Here is a 21,516-nt window from a genome sequence, read left to right as displayed (position 1 = left end):
CCCAGGGGTATTTATGTCCCCTAACTTGGCTGGGGTTTCTAGTTCAAAATTGGTCACCTGGAATAGCTGGGTGTGGTGGTGTGCACCTGCCTCCTAAACTGTGTGGGAGACTGAGATTAGGAGGTCAGCCTGAGCAAAAAAAGTTTTTGAAAATCAAATACCTAGGTGTAAACCTAACAAAAGATGTGAAAGACCTCTACAAGGAAAACTATACACTTCTGAAGAAAGAGATTGAGGAAGACTATAGAAAGTGGAGAGATCTCCCATGCTCATGGATTGGTAGAATCAACATAGTAAAAATGTCTATACTCCCAAAAGTAATCTACATGTTTAATGCAATTCCCATCAAAATTCCAATGACATTCATCAAAGAGATTGAAAAATCTACTGTTAAATTTATATGGAAACACAAGAGGCCACGAATAGCCAAGGCAATACTCAGTCAAAAGAACAATGCAGGAGGTATCACAATACCTGACTTCAAACTATATTACAAAGCAATAATAATAAAAACAGCATGGTACTGGCACAAAAACAGACATGAAGACCAGTGGAACAGAATAGAGGACCCAGATATGAAGCCACACAACTATGAGCAACTTATCTTTGACAAAGGAGCTAAAAATATACGATGGAGAAATAGCAGCCTCTTCAACAAAAACTGCTGGGAAAACTGGTTAGCAGTCTGCAAAAAACTGAAACTAGATCCATGTATATCACCCTATACCAAGATTAACTCAAAATGGATCAAGGATCTTAATATCAGACCCCAAACTCTTAAGTTGATACAAGAAAGAGTAGGAAATACTCTGGAGTTAGTAGGTATAGGTAAGAACTTTCTCAATGAAACCCCAGCAGCACAGCAACTAAGAGATAGCATAGATAAATGGGACCTCATAAAACTAAAAAGCTTCTGTTCATCAAAAGAAATGGTCTCTAAACTGAAGAGAACACCCACAGAGTGGGAGAAAATATTTGCCAATTATACATCAGACAAAGGACTGATAACCAGAATATACAGGGAACTTAAAAAACTAAATTCTCCCAAAACTAATGAACCAATAAAGAAATGGGCATGTGAACTAAACAGAACTTTCTCAAAAGAAGAAATTCAAATGGCCAGAAAACACATGAAAAAATGCTCACCATCTCTAGCAATAAAGGAAATGCAAATTAAAACCACACTAAGATTCCACCTCACCCCTGTTAGAATAGCCATCATCAGCAACACCACCAACAACAGGTGTTGGCGAGGATGCGGGGAAAAAGGAACCCTCTTACACTGTTGGTGGGAATGTAGACTAGTACAACCACTCTGGAAAAAAATTTGGAGGCTACTTAAAAAGCTGGACATCGATCTACCATTTGATCCAGCAATACCACTCTTGGGGATATACCCAAAAGACTGTTACTCCAGAGGCACCTGCACATCCATGTTTATTGTGGCATTATTCACAATAGCCAAGTTATGGAAACAGCCAAGATGCCCCAGCACTGACGAATGGATTAAGAAAATGTGGTATCTATACACAATGGAATTTTATGCAGCCATGAAGAAGAACGAAATGTTATCATTCGCTGGTAAATGGATGGAATTGGAGAACATCATTCTGAGTGAGGTTAGCCTGGCTCAAAAGACCAAAAATCGTATGTTCTCCCTCATATGTGGACATTAGATCAAGGGCAAACACAACAAGGGGATTGGACTATGAGCACATGATAAAAGCGAGAGCACACAAGGGAGGGGTGAGGATAGGTAAGACACCTAAAAAACTAGCTAGCATTTGTTGCCCTTAATGCAGAGAAACTAAAGCAGATATCTTAAAAGCAATGGAGGCCAATAGGAAAAGGGGACCAGGAACTAGAGAAAAGGTTAGATTAAAAAGAATTAACCTAGAAGGTAACACCCACGCACAGGAAATCAATGTGAGTCAATGCCCTGTATAGCTATCCTTATCTCAACCAGCAAAACCCCTTGTTCCTTCCTATTATTGCTTATATTCTCTCTACAACAAAATCAGAGATAAGGGCAAAATAGTTTCTGCTGGGTATTGAGGGGGGGAGCGGGAGGGGGTGGAGTGGGTGGGAAGGGAGGGGGTGGGGGCAGGGGGGAGAAATAAACCAAGCCTTGTATGCACATATGAATAATAAAAGAAAAATGAAAAAAAAAAGTTTTTGAGACCCCCATCTCAACAGAAAAAAATCTGGGTGTGGTGGTGTACCCCTGTCATTATACCTACAGTAGGACATGTAAAATAAGAGGATGGGTGTCCAGAAGGCCTGGGCAGAAATATCTCCAAAAGGACCACAGGAAAAAGGACTGGAGGAGTGGATCAAGTGATGGAGCACCTGCTTAGCAGGCATGAAACCCGGAGTTCAAACCCCAGTACTGCCAAAAAATAAATAAGATTGGTCACCTGGATGTATAGTCACCTAGCAACTAGCTATTATCCTGTTTGATATGATCACCCAAGCGTGAAGACAAAGGGTCTTGTGACATGTTGTCACAAGTGGAACCAGCTTTTTGTTGTTGTTGTTGTGCTGAGTGGGGGTAAATTGTGGCATTTACAAAAGTTCTTACAATATATCAAATATATCATAGTTGAATTCACTGCCCCCCGGGAAGCTATTGCTTACTGAATGCTTACCATATGCCAGGAGCCAGGCCAGGTACTCTATGTAAATCACCTTGTATGATCCCCACAATGACCGCAAGACTTAGTGTGGCCAAATGACTTGCCCAAGACTGCTGAGTCAGGAAGAGGCAAGGCAGGAATCTGAAAAACTTCTTTATCTAAAAGACAGAGACCCATGGGAAAGAAATGACCACCTGCTTGACCAGCAGCACTGACAGGGTGGCCTCCTGGGCACAGCCTGGCTATTACAGCCACCTGGAGGACAAGTGTGGAATCGGATGGCAGGTGCTCATGATAGGAAGTGGTTCCTCATAATTGTCCAGTCAGTGCACATCAGCTTATTCCCTGGCCACCTAGATTCTGCAAAGACACAGGGATGGACCCTCAGGACACAAGACCCTCTTGGGGCTTTGGCCTGGTTGAGGGAAGAGGGCAGATAATAGACAAGTAAATAAATCAATAGAGCAATACTTTCAGGTATTGATAAGTGCTATGAAGAAAATAAAATAGGACATAGGACAGTACAACTATCTAGGGAAACAGTTTTGTAATTTCTTAAAAAGTGAAACACAGCTGGGTGACTGCGGCTAGCACCTGTAATCCTAGCTACTTGGGAGGCTGAAATCAGGAGGACAGATGTTTGAGGCCAGTCCAGGCAAATAGTTCATGAGACCCCATTTTCAAAATAACCAGAGCAAAATGGACAGGAGGCATGGCTCAAGTAGTAGAGCACCTGCTTTGCAAATGTGATGTGCTGAGTTCAAACCCCAGTCCAAAAAAAAAAAACGTGAAACAATGGTGCACACCTACAATCCCAGTATTCAAGAGAATGAGGCAGGAGGATTGCGAGTTTGAGGCCAGCCTGGGCTACATAGTTCTAGGCTAGCCTGAGCTGCTTAGAGAGACCCTGTCTCAAACAAACAAAGAGAAACATACATCTGACAAAGGACTGGCCATTTTACTCCTAGATATTTACCCAAGGAGGCATTCTGAAGCTCTTTGCCAAATGAATCTATTCTATCTGCCAATTTCTTTGTTGAAAGTACTAAGACCAAACTTGACTGAGACACTCAGGATTGGTCAGGAATATTAACAATTTAAACCTGAAGTGTACTCGCTAAAAATATGACCCAGAAGCTGTGTGGAATGTGGGGGCCATGTGTCCCCTCACAGCAACAACAGGCCATGGCAGGAACCCTGGCTCCTTTGAGAACAGACAGTTTCACTTTCCTTTGTCCCTCTGTGTTCAAGCTGTCCCCCACCCCCAGCCTGCCATGCCCTCTCCCTGTGCCTGCGGCCCAGCTGGCTCCGATGAATGCACTGTCAGTGTGTGCACACAGAGCCCTTTCAAGGCCCTCCTCAGCCCACTCCATCCTTTCATCTCAGCCTGACTGTGTTCTCCACCTCTGCAGCCAGTGGAGCTGAGCGGTTAAATGTCCAGGTCCTGAAGTCAGACCTCCTGAGTCCAGGGGCTTCAGTACTGAGGCTTAACTTCTCTTAACTTCAATCCTCTGTGACTAGGGTTCGAAGCCCTGCTGTGGGCATTTACTAGAAAAGCACAAAAGAAGTATTTAATAAATGTCAGCTCAAATCCCAGGCGCAACCTTGCGTCATCCCTTACAAAGTGGCCACACTTTCATTGCACACACAGGGTGGGAAGTTGGAATTCTTTCCTCACCTTTCATAAAGGTCATGCCAGCACTCCTGTTAATAGACGACAGGTTAGCATAACATTGCTTCAAAGTTCTATGCGATGTAAAGGCCTTCAGAAATAAAGACCCAGGGAAAACTGCCTGTTCTTATTCTTCAGTGCAGTGAAAAGTAGCCATGTAGGACTGTGATGGGTCGAAAGGATCTGATCCAGTGGTGACAGACTGAGGGGCAACCCAACAAGGCCCAGCATCTTCTTGGATTCTCTGTGCAGTGTACTTTCCCTGAGCGTGGACAGGACCCTCTGGGTATTACTTTTCTTCTTTGTGGTGCTGGAATTCAAACTCATGACCTCATGAATGTTACTGTTGAGTTATACCTCACCCTTAAAAGCAGGGTACTGGCTCATGCCTACAATCCTAACTACTCAGGAGGCAGAGATCAAGAGGATTGCAGTTTGAGGCCAGCCTGGGCAAATATTTCATGAGAACCAATCTTGAAAATACCCAACACAAAAAAGGGCTGGTGGACTGGTTCAAGTGGTAGTGTGCCTGCCTAGCAAGCACAAGGCCATGAGTTCAAACCCTAGTTTGAACTTGTTGTTCAAAAAAAAAAAAAAGCAAAAAAACCCCAGGACATTTTTAGGACCCCACTCTGGAAAGAGTGTCTTCAAGAGAGAACAGAAAAGGGAGAGTGACCTTTGTAGGTATCATGGTAAAGGGTGCTGGTTTCTAGGATCCATCTGGTGGAAAGGAACTGCAGTTTCTATAAGGGTTTCTATGACTCGCTTTAGGGGACAAGGAGAGCAGAAGACAGGAGAGCACAAGAAGGTGGAGGGACCTTGTTTCTGAGGTCTACCAATCTCTGTTAGCTCAAAGTACTCAGTAGGCCAAAGGTCACACTTTGAGGTATTGTTCCCTGACCCTAATACACATACTTGTAGTTCCAGCACTAGGGAGGCTGAGGCAGGAGCATCATCTGTTTGAGGTCAGCCTGTGCTACATAGCCAAGACCCTGTCTCAAAAAACAAATAAAACAAAACGGTAATTAACTAATTTATAGTAGCCAATCCTAAAGCAAACTGGATGTAACTTATCCGCTGGTCTCTCCATGGTGATGGCAGACATGGGTCTTACCCCTGGGCTGGAGGGCTGCACTTCCACATGGAGCAATAAATTAGGCCTGGACCCTATGGCCCTGCAAAACTCCCCTCACCCGACAAGAATAATCCTTTCTTGTGTCTTGCCCACCTGTGGGTCTGGAGACGATCTCAGGGCCTGCTCAGGCAGTTTTCAGGGTTCTCACATGGTTTTTACCCTCCTGCAAACAAGAAAAGCAGCAAATGTGCCCTGAGAGGTACCACACCAATATCTAGGGGAGATAATGGCCCCTTCTTTCCTTGGTGCTAGGCAAGTGCTCTACCACCCAGCTATACCCCGGAGGCCCCTTTGTCTATTTTGTTTTGTTTTTGAGACAAGGTCTCAATGTGTTGCCCAGGCTGGCTTTGAACTCCTAGGTTCAAGGATCCTCCTGCTTCAGCCTCCTCAGTGGCTGGGATGGGGGTGGGGCTCTTTTTGCCTAGGCATTGACCTTGGCCTTCTGTCTTCCTGTCCTTTGCTCAGCCTGCACAGCCCAGTTTTAGCAAGAATGCTGTTAAATTTAGCAAGAATCCTCCTTGCCTTGGTGTGCTCTCCTTTATGCTACAAATGTCCACACTAAGCCTTGTTTAGAGTTGAGCCCCATCTCCCTCCCTCCAAAGATCTTTCTTTGGTAGAACTGGAGCGTGATTCAGGGTTTCCACACTTGCAAAGTAGGTGCTCTACCACTTGAGCCACACCTCCAGTCCATTTTGCTCTGATTATTTTGGAGATGGGGGGGGGGGGTCTCAGGAACTATTTGCCCGGGCTTCAGCTTCCCAAATAGCTAGGATTACATTTTTTGGAGAGGGGAGACAAGCTCTCTCTATGATGTAGCTCAGGCAGGCCTTCAATTCGCGATCCTGTACCTCATATCCCCCCTCCCTTACGCTAGGACTGGGATTATTTTGCCCACCATCACGCCCGGTTTAATTTTTTTAACGACATGAATTAATTCATTTACCCTCACAAGGATCCTATGAGGCAGGTATTGTTAACTAACCTACGTACACGCGGAAGGAGGGAGGAGAGAGGAAGCCCTGGGGGAGACACCAGTTGTTGCCACATCAGCAATTTGCAGCTGAATGACTCCACATACTCCGGGCTGCAAGTGGTCCCAACAACCCACCTTCTAGGATATTAGCCAGGCGGGATAATGCGCCCTGGGGTGACAGAAATCTGGACATTCTGCCTGCAAGTTCGCAGGTCTAAAGCCTGGGCGGTGACGGGAGTTGAAACCTTGCGGAAGGCGCACGCTGCCGGACGCCGTCTCCTAGCAACCGGCGCGGCGGTCACGTGCCCGCGCTCGCTCGCCTCACGTGACCCGGAGCCGAGCTCGGATTGGCTCAGGAGCAACGGGCGGAGGCCGGGCCGGGCAAGTTTGTTCCCCGAGTTCGGAGCCCAGGAGCCCCCGCGGCTGTCGCGCAGGTGCCCTCCGCTGGGGTCGGGATGGAGTTGCCGGTCGTGAACTTGAAGGTGGCCAGGGCGGGGCGGGCTGGTCCCCTCTGCTGGATGGTGCTGAGCGCTTGCTTTTTGGGGGGAGGGTGGGAGTTCGAAAGTTAGGGACTAGGGGAGTAGGAAGAAGGGAAGGTACAGACCCCAGGTGAGAAGGAGGTGCGCACAGGCCATGGCAGGGGGAGGGGCCCAGGCGGGGCTGCTGGGAAGACGGAGAGGGGAAAGGGCCGCTCCTTCCCGGAGCTTATCACTCCCAGCTGGGAGCGCGGGTCCCGGCCTGCGCCCTGAATCCCCCAGGAGGGGCCGGCCAGTGGCGGGCTGAGGGGCGAGGTGACCCCTCTCTTCCCCCAAAGACCCGGGCCGTGCCTTTCCCGAGGTCCCGAAAAGCTCTCGGTGGCTTCCTTAGAGTGCTTGCTCCGGTTAGCAAAGTCAAACAAACGATTGTTTTTCCACAGTTTCCAAATGCAGTGTCCTCGTTTCATAATTTAAAAGCACGAACTGCAGACGTTACTTAACAGCGAAAAACCCCAGCTTTGTGCCCCTGGGACAACGCTGCGGTGTCTTCATTTCCTGAGCCCTGTGCCCAGCTCGGTCAGGGTGCTGTTCTTTTTTCTCCACCCACCCCTTTTGCAACCGAAGGGGCCAGAACCTAGTAGTGAACCTTGGATGAAACCAGCCATTTTGGGTCTTGGTGAAGTTTCCTTTGAAATGATCCTGTTACTCCTGAATGACAAAGCATTTAGCACCCATAGGTGTCTGAGACTATAAGAACCTAAGCCATAGTTAGCTACCGCGGCAATGGAGTCCATATATGGATTATTACATATGGTCTGGGCGGTGACTTGCACTGGCGTATTTCCCTGAATCCCACAGTACTTGCTTCACCCTCTTCCCTAAAGCTTCCCATCAGCTGCAGGGGAGACAAGACTGCAGCAAGGGGGTGGGCTTGCCTGGAGCAGTGGGCAGCAGAGGTCTGCTGATGTCAGTACTTCTTGTTCCAGGCAGCATGGTGTGAAGATAAGTGCCTTTTCTGCAGCCGGTGATTTCCCTAAAATAGAGAGGACCAGGTGAGGGGCAGAGTTCAGGCCCTGGGAGGAGAGAGAGTGCACACTTTTGGGGGGGAGGTTGCCAGTTTGTTAATTAATCAAAGCCTCCTTCTGAGAAAGCTGACATTGTCATCTTTCTACAGAGGAAAAAACTTCAGCTCAGATCAGGCAAATAAATTGTCAAGGTACCCAAGGAATAAGCGTAGAGTGAGAATTTGAACCCCCCTGGCTCCAGTGTTGTGGTGTTTCCTGGTACCAGATTAGTAGTTAGGGCTGACTTTGGCCTTGACAGATTATATTAACTGTGGGCCTGACAGGCCAAAGGCAGCCATAGGTGTGAGCTGTGCTGACTTTTGGTGTCCAAAAATGAAAAGACTGGTCCTTCCCCTGACCTCGGTGACAAGACTCCATGTCCCAAAGTGTCTTAGCCACTACCAACCAGAGCCCTGTGGGGCCAGGGTTGCCAGATAATATACAGGACATGCAACTTAATTTGGATTCACGTCAGCAGGTTTTTATTGTGGGTCTCAGGCAGTGTTGGGAACATAGTCAATTATTCATGATCTGAAATTCATAATGGGGTGTTACTCAGGAGCTGGGGACTCCACCTGAGGCTTGCATTCCCTCCCCACTCTCCTTTCTCCATCCCTTGGGCATTGGCTGAGTGCCTGCTGTGCCCGTGGAGTAGGAGTGGGCAGTGAGAGGAAACAGTTGCCCCAGCCCCTTTGCACAAGGGCCAGTTCCTGACTGAGCCCCATTCGTGCTTCTCTTGGAGCAGACCCTGAACTGGAAGCTCAGAAGGACTAGACTTGAGTTCACAAGGTCCTGTGAAGAGAAGCTGTAGGGAGGAAGACCTTCCTACAGCTAGGAGGTCTAGGAGGTCACGCAGCATCAGGGAAGCCAGCTTCCTCATAGTGGGAACAAGGCCTGCTGTGTCCTGAGGCCTCAGGTGCAGTTTGAGTGCTTCTTGCACCTCTCTACCTCCCTATTCCCTACTTCCACAGAACAATGCTGTAAAACTGGTATGATTATCCCTGCTTTGCTATTCCTGCTTTTGGGGGGAGCAAACAGCAGGTCTCAAAGGTAAGGCGACTTGTCCAACCAAGGGCACATAGGTTCTAAGTCATGGAGACAGGATCCACCATCCATGGTGTACATTTTGTTTGTTTGTTTTGCAATACTGGGGTTTGAACTCAGGGCTTATACCTTGAGCCACTCCACCAGCCTGATTTTTGTAATAGTTTTTTCGAGATAAGGTTTCTCAAACTATTTATCTGGGCTGGCTTCAAACAGTGATCCTCCTGATCTCTGCTTATTGAGTAGCTAGGATTAGAGGCATGAGCCACCAGCACCCAGCTGATTGGTGTGTTCTACTCTAGGACCAACCAGTTAACTTCTGCATGCCCCTGCCTCCCCTTGGGGCAGCCCCGGTTGGTGACCCTTAGCCTCAGTTCCCTGGAAAGGGTCTCTCACTGTCTCATGTAACTGGTCACCCAGTGTTTGCACAGGATAGATAGGAATGTATTCAGGGTGCTAACCCATATGCCCGTCTGAGGTCTATCTCCTCCCTCTGGTGGCAAACAAGGATCTAAGTCTTGGTCCTCATGGCTCCTTGGCATTTCCTTGGCCTTCCCTTCTCAAGGCTAAACTTCCTTGTTTCCGTGTGTCCTTCTAGAACCTGACAGCATATCATAGTGGCCCCCTCAGGACCAGACAGCCCTGCATTCAAGGCCAGACTTTGCTACTTCCTAGCTTCCTAGCGGCCTTGAGTAGGTTTCTTGACCTCTCTGTGTATCAGTTTCCTCACAGTAATAAGAGGATAAAGATAGGCCCTACCATAGAACAATGAAACTTGTTGAAATTATTTTAATTAGGGGTGAGGGAGAGTGATGGAGGGGATGAATCTAAGGTACATTGTAAACATATATGGGAGTATAACAATGAAACTCCTCTGTACAATTAATATATGCTAACAAAAATGTTTAAAACAAAATAGACCCTACTTTCTAGGGTGTAAGAAGAGGATCCAGTGGTCCAGAAGGTAGCATTGCATTAGGGGTAAAAACTCAGGCCAGAGAGATGGGTTCTGGGATTTGCATGTTGACTCTATTGATAAGTTTTGGGTCCAGTTGGGTTGGTGGAGCGGTTCAAGCAGTAGAGTGCTTGCATAGAAAGCATGAGGCCCTGAACCTAAAGCCCAGTACCACCAAAACAAAAAAAAAAAACAACATCTGGGCCAGTTTGCTGAGCCCTCCAAGCCTCCATTCTGCCCCATACAGCTCCACAGACCATGGAGCATATGTTTAGTGCAGGGTAGACATGGAGTAGCCAGGGTTTAGGCAGCAGCGAGAGCTGCTGGCATTGTTGCAGGACCCTGGGCCCACCCAGGAACTTGTGATTACCAAGTGGACAGGCATGGGGACTATCCGGTGCCTGTTTTCCTGGCGGTCAAGGCTCCTTCAGGACAGATGGGTCCCGTATGACACGCACCATCTCTACCACACTGAGAGGGAGCTGCCCTTAGCTGAGCATGGTAGTGAGAGTCAGGGCCCTGGGTCCTGCCTTTCTCCTGCTGCTGGGCTCCTCAGGCCCCTCCCAGGCTTCAGCTCCGCTATTCTCAGTAGCCTCAGAAACCTCCCCACACCCCAGGGTCAGCTCTTTTGTGTCCGTGGGGAGTCATTGGCCTCTCATGCCATGGTCTGTCAAGAAGGGGGAAGGACTGTGCTCTTGGTCTTGGTTTCCGCTTTGAGTTCTCCTACATGTTTAGGGTCTCTGGGGATAGGATCCCTCCCACTACAAAGATAGGGCAACTGAGGCAGGAAAATCTCTGGGTTTCTTTTCTCAGAGATCCACTGGTGCTCACGTTTCTTAAATATTCATGAAACAGCAGTGTGAAAGGCGTTGTGTGTTATCTGAGAAGCTGCAGTATCTCCAGGTTCCATTTCCTTCCCTCACTGAGATGGCAGAGCTCAGCCTCTGGTGCCCACTGCACCTTCCAGGCCCTTCCAGCTGCAGGTGGAGTTGCCTGTGGTTGTTCAGAGAGACCTGCAGGGGGCACAGCAGTCAGCTGCCTCTTGAGCCTCAGCCTCACCCTGGTCTCACTCGCTATTCTCCCCCTAGAAGGTAGGACTTGCCAGTGGGGGTGCAGCTCAGTGGCAGAGCACATGCCTAGCATGCATGAGACCCTGGCTTCTACCCGCAGCACCAAAAATAAATAAAACCAAACCAAGACTCCCATCTATTGCAGACCTATTGTGTGCACAGTCTAGGTGTAGGAGCCAGAGCACTTAGAACTGAAGGCTGTTTCTAGGGGAGTCAAGAGCAGGAAGGGGTGGGTGTTGATTTTCGGGGGAAGTGGTGGTGCAAGCTGCCTCCCTGCTACCTCCTTGGTGTTTTGTAGTCCAGACGCCAGGCATCAGGATCACCAAGGCTGGCCAGGTGGCCTTCCACAGTGCCCTTTCCTCTGGGCCAGGGTTTCCTATAAACCAGAGCAGATTGTGGTTGGCACGTGCACACACATATTCTCTCTCTCTCTCTCTTTGAGCATATGTTAGCATATATGAACTGTACAGTGGGGTTTCATTTTATTTCCATTCATACATATAATCTGCTTTGATCAAATTCACCCCCTTCCCCCCCCCCCGCCCCCGCTTTTTTTTTTGGTGGTACTGCAGTTTGAACTAAGGCTTTGTGCTGGCCAGACAGGCGCTGTACCACTTGAGCCATGCCCCCAGCTCTTTTTGCTATAGCTATTTGCTGAATAGGATCTCATGTTTATGCTCAGGCTTACCTGCTGGTCTGGACCGTGATCCCCCTGTTTATGCTTCCCACATAGCCTGGATGACAAGCACAAACCATATTCACACCTTTTATTGACTGAGATGGAGTCTCAAACTCTTTTGCCTGGGGTGGCCTCCAATGGCATTCTTCCTGATCTCTGCTTCCTGAGTAGCTAGGATTATAGGCATGAGCCACCATGCCTATAAAACGCTTTTAAATGGGTTTCATTATTCTGTTTTCACACAAGTGTGTGAAATACTTTGATCATATTCACACACCCCTATGATTCTTTTTTTTTTTGGCGGGGGAAGCTGTACTGGGGTTTGAATTCAGGGCCTCATGCTTACTAGGCAGGTACTCTGCCACTTGAGCCACTCCAACAGCCCAGCTGTGGTTAGTTCTTAAGATAAAGCTCTGCATCCTCCCCCCATGTCTGCCCCCCAGCTTCCTGACCCTCCTCACTCTCTTCTGGGCTTCCACTTCAGCTACGTGGGTCGCTTTAGTTTCCAGAATGTTCTGTGTTTCTTCTGCCACAGAGCCTTTCCAGGTGCTGCCCCTTTGCTAAAATGTTCTTTCCTCTCTGTCCCTGAATTTGCATCCTGGCCCTACCTCTGCCCATTGCTTGACTCTGAGCCTTTTGTCAGCTGTCAATGGGAATCACAGTACCACTTGGATTGTGGGTAACATGTTCATGTGCAGAAAGCACTTAGCATGGTGAAGTGCTCAGCAATAAGTGAAGATGGTAGAGGGTGATTCTTCTAATTTATCCTTCTGTTAGACAGCCCTAGCTGGGGGAGTCCTGGGATCTCTGCAAATTAGGGTGCATGAGTCCTTCCAGAACTGTTTTCCTTGGCTTCTGTAGCTGGGAGAGGAATTTCTCTCAGGTCATGAGTCCAGGCCCCTTTTGGTTCACCCTGGCACTGGGCCCTGCCCCGGGGGGAGGCACACATTTCTCCCACACCCAACCGCCCTTCCCAGCTGAAGGCCTGACCTCCAAGGAAGAGTGAGCAGCTCTGGTTTTGGAGTCAGACTTGAAATCTAACACTAGTGTTGCCCCTCACTGTCTGTGTAACCTTGATTGACTGAATTTTCCTCTGAGCCTACGTTTCTCATCTATAAAATGGGAATAAGATTGGTTATGTTCCATAGGCTTTGGGAGGCACAGTAACTTCATATGATGACAGGGCACAGACCTGGCACATAGAAGGTGTGCTTTAAGGAGTAACTCTTTTAGAAATGCTTTTCCTCCACCAGAGGTTTTTTTATTTTTGTGGTGCTGGGAATAGAACCCAGGGCCTCAAGCATACCAGGCAAGTGCTTTATCATTTTGAGCCACACCACCAGCCCTTTATTGTAGCATGGCAGCTCCTTCCACCCTGCTAGCCAGGCCAGGAACCTGGGCCTTTTCCTGCAAAGCCTGGCTGAGCCTAACTTTGCTTTCTGGCCCAGCACTTCACCCAGGACTTCACCTGTCCTGGGCTCTTGGCCTCCCTCCAGGCCTCATACCTCCATCTCCACTGGGGAGGCTCCCAGCTTGGGGTTCCTGGCCTCCTGAATGCTCACAGCCACTTCACCCCCACCCTAGCCACAGCCACTCAGGGCCCTGGTCCTGGCTTCCTGCCCATGCCTCATCCTTTAGCTCCCAGCCAGAGTCCCCTCCAGATGACCGCACCCTCCTGTGGCATCAGCCCCTCCTCTCTGTCTTTGCTGTCCAGGCAGGGCCTGGGTTCCCAGAAGAGGCCAGGACAGTGAAAAGGGCTGAGATTTGAAGGCCACAGAAGATAATAAAAGAGTGGGATATTGCAGTAATCCAGACCGGCCAGAGGGACTTTGTCTGCTTTAAAATAAGTCATACCATGATGTGTTCCTACAGAAAAGCCTCTAGGTGCTCCCCTCATTTCACTGGGCTTGAAATACAGGTTCCTCACTGAGGCCCCAGCCGCGTTCCCCCCCCCCCATCTCCTGCCTTTCCCCTTGCTCCTCCTCTCTGGCTACTGTGACTGCCTTCCCTTTGCCCACAGTACTCCAGCTCCAGTGTCCCCAGAAATTGTCCCATTTCCCATCAAGACCTCTAGTGTCTCCAGAGCAGGTGCCCCACACTTCCAGGTCACCCTGGCCTAGCTGTGCTACTCCTGCCCCTGGGCCCCTGCTGTGGCTAAGCCCTGCTTGTGAGGTCCTTGTAGGTGCTAGGCAGGAGCCTCCTGTGTGTTCTGGCTGAAGGCTTTGCCACCCCCTCTGGTGGTCACATTTGCTCACAGACCTTTTCCCCCCCTCCTCCTTGTGCCACAGGTGATTCTCCTGGTTCACTGGCTGCTGACAACCTGGTGAGTGACTGGGGGGGAGTCTGGCTGCATCCAAGTCTCCTGGATTCCATGGTCTTTGTCCACGGGTCTGCTTCCAGGGGTTTTCCTGGGTCCCAGGGTCAGTGTCCCCGGGTCTGAGTCAGCCAGGTCATGTCTTGTTTCAGCTAGTCACTTTGGGGGTAGGGCTGGTTCCCATCTGTGCAGTGGGGTGCGTGTGCCTGTCAGACATCCCCAGGCCTTCAGCTTGCCCTTCATCATTACCTTCCATTGTGTTGCAAACTTTGAAGTGCAGTGCGCACTTCATGTGAGTGATTGGACAGTGCGAGGGTGGGAAAGGAGGTCTCTCGGCCACACTCCCTGAGATTCTGCGCTGGGCACTCTGGACTGGAAGATCCAGTTGCGCCTCATTTCACTCCACGTGTTACACTTCATGAATGTCATTTAAATTCACGAAGCGCCCCACTGCTTTCCTGAGCAGTGGAGACAGTGGGAAATAAGGTAGCCAAGATCCCTGTCCTCTGTGATCTCCATGCTGTAGAGCAGGGTGACCAAGAGTGTGGCCTTTTTTTTTTTCTTCTTCTTTTTTTTTTGTGGTACTGGAGTTTGAACTCAGGGCCTACCTTGAGCCATTCCACCAACCTTTTTTTTTTTTTAAATGATGGGTTTTTCTTGAGATAGGGTCTTGCAAACTATTTGCCCAGTCTGGCTTTGAACCACGATTCTCCTGATCTCTGCCTCCTGAGTAGTTATGAATATAGGGTGAGCCACCGGTCCCAGCTGTGTGATGTTGGGCAAGTTACTTAACATCTCTGTGCCTCAGTATGTGTAAAATAAGGGAAAAAATTTGTCCCTTCTAGAACTGTGAAAGCACTTAGAGCCAAGCACTAGTGGCTCATGCCTGTAATCCTAGATAATCAGGAGGCAGAGATCAGGAGGATCACCATTCAAAGCCAGCCTGGGCTAAGCTAATAGTTCATGAGTCCCTATCTCGAAAAAACACATCACAAAAATAAGGCTGGTGGAGTGGCTCAAGGTGAAGGTCCTGAGTTCAAAAAAAAAGCATCTAGAAGAGTGCCAAGTAGTGGTAAGTGCCTGGTGTTAACTATGATTTCCATTGGATTGACAAGCAAACCAGTAAGTAAACAATGTAAATAAAATAAAGTAGAGTGGGCATTGTGTCATGTCCAAAAGGGACCAGCTCTTGCAGATAACATTTGAGATAACAGGGGCCAAGTTCTTAAGACAGTGGCTGGGGGGTAAGGGTGGGGCTGTCAGGGGTTCCCCTGGGGCATAGGCTGTGGTGAAGGGTCTGTGTTTTATCCCAAATGGAACATAAAACTGGCTAAGGGTTTGGGACAGAGGAGTGATACCAAGTGATTCACATACTGGTTGTTATTCCGGGAATCGCCTGCAGGGGGCAGGTGTGACAGTAGGGAGACCAGTGTGACCACCATCAAGGCAGGAGAGAATGGTCAGCCGGATTCAGGATGGGGAGGGAGGCAGAGCCAACGTGACTGACAGTCCGGTGGCCTCCAGCCTGAGTGAGGCCTGTTCTCGGGAGGCCTGGAGCAGGAGGGAGGTGACCTGCTGAAGGGGTGGGCAGCTGTTGGGTGGTGGCTGCCTGACCAGTGGAGGTGCTTCTTCCTGCAGGGGCTGCATCGTGTTCTCAGGCCCCTACGCTTGGGCCAACTTCACCATCCTGGCCCTGGGCGTGTGGGCCGTGGCACAGCGGGACTCCCTTGATGCCATAGGCATGGTGAGTGGAGAGCAGGCCACAGTGGTGTGGTGGCACAGCAGGGGACTGGCTTCAGGGCCAGCCATGGCCCGATCTGTTTTCCCCTCCCCTATCCAGTCTTCTCTCTTGTCCTTGTTTTTCCCCATTTTTTTGTTTTCCAAAGCCTCCCAGCCCCCAGCCCCATGTGCCCACGTGTGTCTTCACTAGCTGGGCACGCTACTCTGTTGCCTGGCTTTGGGAACCCCAAGCCTGCTGTTGTCTTCAGCAAGACAGGCGTGGAATGGCATCCTCACAGTGCCCCAGGATTTGCCCATTTCTCGGCTGGTCTGACCTATGTCGGGAGCGCTCTTTTGGGGAAGAAGGATGTGGCTGAGAGACCTGGCCAAGGGAGAGTGCCACACTTTATGAAGTCAAAGTCAACAGAGCCCTGGATGGGGGACTTCCCAGCCTGAGGCAATGAGTGCCCAGCTTACCACACCCAGGCTGCTGCCTCCGGGGATGACTGAGAAGGGGTTTTCTTGGTGGTGGAGTCAGATTGGATGGAGTCCAAGGAACTGTTCCTCTTGGAGGCTCTGGAGCCATGTCTTGGCCCCATCATGCCCCAAGACATGGTTGTGGGGAGCTGGGGGCAGGGGCTCTGGTAGAGCAGCAGGCTGGGGCTCAGGCCCCAGGAGGGGAGAGCCTGGGACCGGGTGTCAGTGCCCATAAGCTCATGGTGGTGTGTCTTACAGTTCTTGGGAGGCTTGCTGGCCACCATCTTCCTGGACATCGTCCACATCAGTATCTTCTACCCAAGGTCCAGCCTCTCAGACACAGGCCGCTTCAGTGCCGGGATGGCCATCCTCAGCCTGCTGCTCAAGCCCTTCTCCTGCTGCCTGGTCTACCACATGCACCGTGAGCGTGGGGGTGTGCTCCCCTTCCACACCGGTGAGCCGCGGCCTCTGCCACTCAGCCCCGCCCTGCTCTCCCTTCCCCAGCCCCTGGGCCTGGGCACTCTGCACCAGGCTGGGTGTACAAGATTTCTGGTCACTGCTGCAGGAGCCGTGCTCCCCCGGCTGTCACAGTCTGGTATGGCCTTACTCTGTTGCCAGGCCGTGTGTACAGTTGGGTGACAGCATGCAGCCAGACTCTCTTTTAGCCAGAGACAGTGAGCAATCACGTTGCTTGGGCCTGGAGCCTCTGTGAAGGTAGACCCCCCCCCCAGCAGCGAGCACTTTCCACCTGTAGGCTCTGTGGGTTCCCACGCAGCCAACACCTGTCCTTTTGGGACTTCTGCAGCCTGCTCTCTTGCATTGGCCATCTCCTGACACTGTCCTTTCATGTTCTCCAAGCAGTGGGGGGAAGACAAGGTGTGGGCTTCTTCCTTTCACTGCAGAGAAGACAGGCTCAGGGTGGCCTGTGACTCTGCGCTGGGCAAGGACAGGAGTGGCCTGCAGCCACCCACCCTAGCTGACCTCAGCACCACTTCGACTTGACCCAGGGTGAGGAGAACAAGGGATAGATTATCTGACCATTGGACAAGTGAGGAAACAGAGGCCATGACAGGTGGGCATGGGGGCCCTCAGAGCCCTTTGCCCTGCCTGGCATCCTGGCCCCGACTCCTGGGTGCAGCAACCATGCCAGGCTCCAGAGCTTCTGGATACAGTGATGCAGGGTCCTTATGCCCAAGAGGAGAGGAAGAAAAGCTCATGGGTCCAGGGCTAGGTGTCATCCTCAGGATCCTGAGCACACTGGGGTGGCCTGTGGCACAGTGGCTAGAGTTCTGGCTCTGGGTCCTGCCACTAAGGTTTGATCCCAGAGTCATCAGCTCCTAACCAGGTAACCTCAGGCAAGTCAGTCCCCCTCTGACCCTCTCCTTTCTCATCTGCAACGTGGGGACAATAAACACCACTCTGTAGGGACCTGGAAGGGTTGATGGATGTGAGCTACAGGCTTGGTGTCTGGGGCCACTGGCATGCCTGCTGTTGTTGGCATCAGGATGCCAACATGGGCCTTGGGCTGGGTGCAGCAAAATGTCCCCAATTCTCACCCTCATTTTTTAATTCCCCCACATCCCCTGCCCTCCAGATTTCCCTGGGCCTCAGGAGCACAGTGCCTACCAGACGATTGACTCACCAGAGGCACCAGCAGACCCCTTTGCAGGCCCTGAGGGCAGGAACCAAGCCACCTCCCGAGGATACTGAAGCCCCCAGCTGCATTGCCTTCAGATGTCCTGTCCTGCTGCTCTTGGACCTAAGGTGGACTGTCTTCTCTTCCCTTACTGGGCTGCCTGAATCAAGTAGCCATGGAGACCAGGAGCCCCCATGGCTTCCCAGCCTTGGGAACACCCTGGTCCTCCCCTCCTTTTATGGCACTCCACTGCCCCAGGCTGAAACTGTGGTCTTTCTTCACCTCCCACCCTATAAGCTCACCATGCAGGCCCCAACCAAGTCCTGCTGGCATGGCTGGGTTTGGCCTGTAAGGGTCAGCGATGAGCAGCCCTTTCCACAGCATCCCCAGGTCAGGGAGTCCTTCCATGGGATTCTTGAGTGCTTCTGGTCCCACTGAGCTTTGAACCCTGTCTGGCATGGGAGTGAGGTCCCCATGCCTCTCACTGCCCGGTCACTTGGTGTCTGGGAACCCTGGACTTCAAGGCAAGAGGTGTCTGCAGCCTCTGAGACCCACCATGGCCCACGGCTGCCCCTCTCAGAGCCTTGGCATTAAAGTTAGGCGATTCTGTGGCTGAGCTTGTCTGAGCCATATTTAGTCTCCCAGCCGGGGTCCGCCTTGCCATTTCTGGTTTCTTCTTAGAACCCCAGGTGGAGCCTAGACTGAGCCACCTGCTCTGAGGTGGCTGGAGGAGGCAGGGGCTCCTGCTGGGCCTGACCAGAGCCTACTCCAGCCAAGCCAAAGCCACTGCAGAGGAGGGCACTGGTTATTGTGGCACAGGGACCTCATTCCTCCAAGTCAGATGACCTGGGCATTGGTTTAAATCCTGCTGTCACTCAGCAGCTGTGTGCCTTCATTGTCTTCTAAAAAGGATCAGTGCCTGCTCAGAGGTAGTTGTAAAGTTCAGTGGCAAGGTGACACTGAACAGAAGTGCAAGTGGCAGCAGAATTAACTCCAGTGAGGTTGCTTCTTCAGCCTGGGGTAAGCCTCTGCCACAGAACTGACCCTTCCCAGAAGCTCCTGAGATCCCAGGGCCAGGGTCCCCCACTGTGCTGGACTGGCCATTCACAGTGCTTTTCTGTCCCCTGGGTCCCAGGTGCCTGGACTTTGCCAGGGGCACAGCCCCCACCATTGTGTAGCCATTTGTCAGTCAAAAGAGGCCTAGTAGCTGCTAGGTGCCTGGCAAGGGTCTGGGGCCCCCCATGGAGGCCTGGAGGCCTGCTCTTAGGGGACCAACACCTGAAGTCTAAGCAAGAGCCTGTAAGAAGGAACAGAGGCCTGGGAGGGGCGGGGGGCGGGGGATGGAGAACACACTGCCCTGGGGCCTATCGAGGCTGAATGGCTGCAGTTGTAAAAGACTGGAAACAGCTTTGCTGGCAGGAGGTGGAAGTGAGCCCTGGTCCATTCATTTTGCAAAACACCAGTGGGCAGTTACAGCGAATAAACCAACCTGTTAGAGTCAATGCTGCCATCCCCAATGTATACAAACAGGTTGCAGAATGGCATGTGAACCTCAGCAGTGCTGTATTTTGTCCTGGGACAAATGTGTGTCTGTGTGTGTACAGTAAAGTACTAAAACATAAGTTAGAAGGACACATGTCAAGTTCATAATTGCAGCAGCCTTGGGGGCAGAGGCATGTTGCCTGAGGGGAATGAGGAAAAACTCAGGTCGGTTTCTCTAGTATTTTGGGTTCTTGGCTTGAGGAAGGCCTGTGGTGTGCGAGCCTGTGCTTCTGTCGCGAGTAGGGCAGCCTTGCAAAGGGAATGAGAAGGTGAAGGAGGGGCTTGGCCTGGGAGCAGGTCATTGAACCTGAGCTAGGCAAAGAGGATAATATGTTGAGAGACAGCACCTCATAGTCCCAGACCCCCAGGTCTGACTACTCTGGGATGGAGGCAGAGGAGGGCTCCCGTCTCTGGAACAATTCCTCAAGAGCAGACTCAGGTGAGAGTTAGGGAGCCAGGATTTCTCAGTCACTGGCCAAGTGCTGCTCCAGGGATGGGGAGGGCGACTTAAAACTTTCAGACCTGTGGCTCCAGGAGCCTGGGAGGGACATCAGGAAAGGGCTGCCCTCTCCACAAAGCAGCCCCACTGCAAAAAGAGCATCTAACATTCAACAAAAGGCCAAGCCTGCAGGGAGCTGGGTGGAGTGCTTGATGCTGAGGTGGCAATGAGGGGAAAAGGCACTAACTCCATAGTGCCAGACTGCTTTGGGGTAAGGGGTATCAAGCATAAATTTCTGGATACATTTTGGAGGCAAAGCAGCAAGATTTGCTGATGAGCTGGAAGGAGGAGGAAGCAAGGAGTCATTTATGGCCGGGTTGAGGTCTGAGCAGGTGAAGACAGGAGCAGCTGTGATTGGGGGACAGTCACATGAGGGCTCAGGGCGCTCCAGGAGCTCAGATTTGGACGGGCTTTACTTGCACTATGGGGCTTTTCAACCAGCCGTCCTCAACACCATATTCCTTGTGTGCTACAAGTCCCTGTGTCTGTGGGGACTTGGAAGTAAGACACCCCTTAGGTTTTAGTTTACACTGGTTACCATTCTAGACATCATAAAACTCCCCCGGTCTCTGGTTGCGTCTCACACCTTGGACTGGAGAGCTGAAATGACTTGTCCAGTTGGAAATCTGTTTCCTGTTTGCACCAAGCTCAGTCTTCCAGGGAATGAAGCTGGAGATACTGCCTCAGAGGTCTTTGCGTCCTCCATCAGAACAGCCCCAAACTCCCAGCTCTCACAGCCTGTCTCCAAACCCACTTGAGCAAGCGAGCCTTGGTTTGAATCCTAAATGTACCCTGTGACAGTCTGAATCTCACTGGGCCTCAGGCCTCAGAGGTCTCTGCGTCCTCCATCAGAACAGCCCCAAACTCCCAGCTCTCACAGCCTGTCTCCAAACCCACTTGAGCAAGCGAGCCTTGGTTTGAATCCTAAATGTACCCTGTGACAGTCTGAATCTCACTGGGCCTCAGTTTCCTGATCTGAAGAATAGGGATGATAATCCTGTCTGACTGGGGGACTGGTAAGGATGGAAATGGTGTGATGTAAGTGTTTAATAAATGTCCATCTCTGTTGCCTGTGTTGTTATGGTGTAGAGAAGGGGAGGGGGGACCAGCCTACCTGTTCCTCCAAATATATATTCATTATCAACTCTGTAATTATTTGTTGTGCTTTCTGCAAGTTTTCAAAAGACTGGAATATTTTCAGGAAGTGAAACCGAGGTTTTCCTCCCTGGCAGAGCTCTGAGACCCTGTTCTCCAGGTGCTTGGTGCTGTGTGCATACCTGTGAGTGCAGAGGCCATCCTCAGAGACAAATGAGTGTTGTCTTCTCTGAGACTGGAGCTCAAAATCTCAGATTTCAGTTTGAAGGAAGCCTAGATCTCCCCTAGCCCAGTGGCTTTTAAAAATCTATTTTATTTCAAACTCTTTGACCAAAAGAATGCCTGTGACCCAGAATGTGAAAGAGCTGGTCTGACAGTGCGTGCTCTTTCTTCTCCTCTGGGAAACCTAGGGCTTCCTCCTCCTCCAAAGTGAAATCTGATCACCTGGGTCTGTGCTGGGCACTTAGGCCCTGAAAGAGGAGCCTTGGACAGAGGCACTGGGAGACTCCATCTCAGAGCTGATAGTGGTG

General features: G+C 50.7%; 1 protein-coding gene across 2 annotated transcripts; it reads left to right on the top strand.

Moving 5' to 3' along the window:
• The first annotated feature begins 6,757 nt into the window (after window positions 1-6,757).
• On the top strand, window positions 6,758-20,959 carry Agtrap (angiotensin II receptor associated protein). Of its 2 annotated transcripts, none has more exons than XM_074081342.1 (5): window positions 6,758-6,850; window positions 13,993-14,027; window positions 15,657-15,762; window positions 16,473-16,668; window positions 17,809-20,959. In XM_074081342.1, the coding sequence occupies exons 3-5, from the start codon at window positions 15,760-15,762 to the stop codon at window positions 17,922-17,924; spliced, it is 315 nt and encodes a 104-aa protein (XP_073937443.1). In that variant the 5' UTR covers window positions 6,758-6,850; window positions 13,993-14,027; window positions 15,657-15,759; the 3' UTR covers window positions 17,925-20,959. The 2 variants fall into 2 exon arrangements, with proteins under 2 accessions (XP_073937443.1, XP_020037247.1); XM_020181658.2 differs by having other exon boundaries at window positions 6,760-6,898.
• The last annotated feature ends 557 nt before the right edge of the window (window positions 20,960-21,516 follow it).

This window comes from Castor canadensis, chromosome 7 (assembly GCF_047511655.1).
Source record: "Castor canadensis chromosome 7, mCasCan1.hap1v2, whole genome shotgun sequence".
Lineage (NCBI taxonomy): Eukaryota > Metazoa > Chordata > Mammalia > Rodentia > Castoridae > Castor > Castor canadensis.
The sequence above is the reverse complement of the archived record's forward strand: the minus strand, read 5'-3'. Positions and strand labels throughout refer to the sequence as shown.

What these genes read in the sequence shown, in the direction of transcription:
- Agtrap (XM_020181658.2), top strand. Translation starts at nt 6,872, where the DNA reads ATGGAGTTGCCGGTCGTGAACTTGAAG. An exon ending in CACTGGCTGCTGACAACCTG is followed by an intron (nt 14,028 to 15,656) that starts GTGAGTGACTGG and finishes TTCTTCCTGCAG; the next exon opens with GGGCTGCATCGTGTTCTCAG. An exon ending in CCCTTGATGCCATAGGCATG is followed by an intron (nt 15,763 to 16,472) that starts GTGAGTGGAGAG and finishes TGTGTCTTACAG; the next exon opens with TTCTTGGGAGGCTTGCTGGC.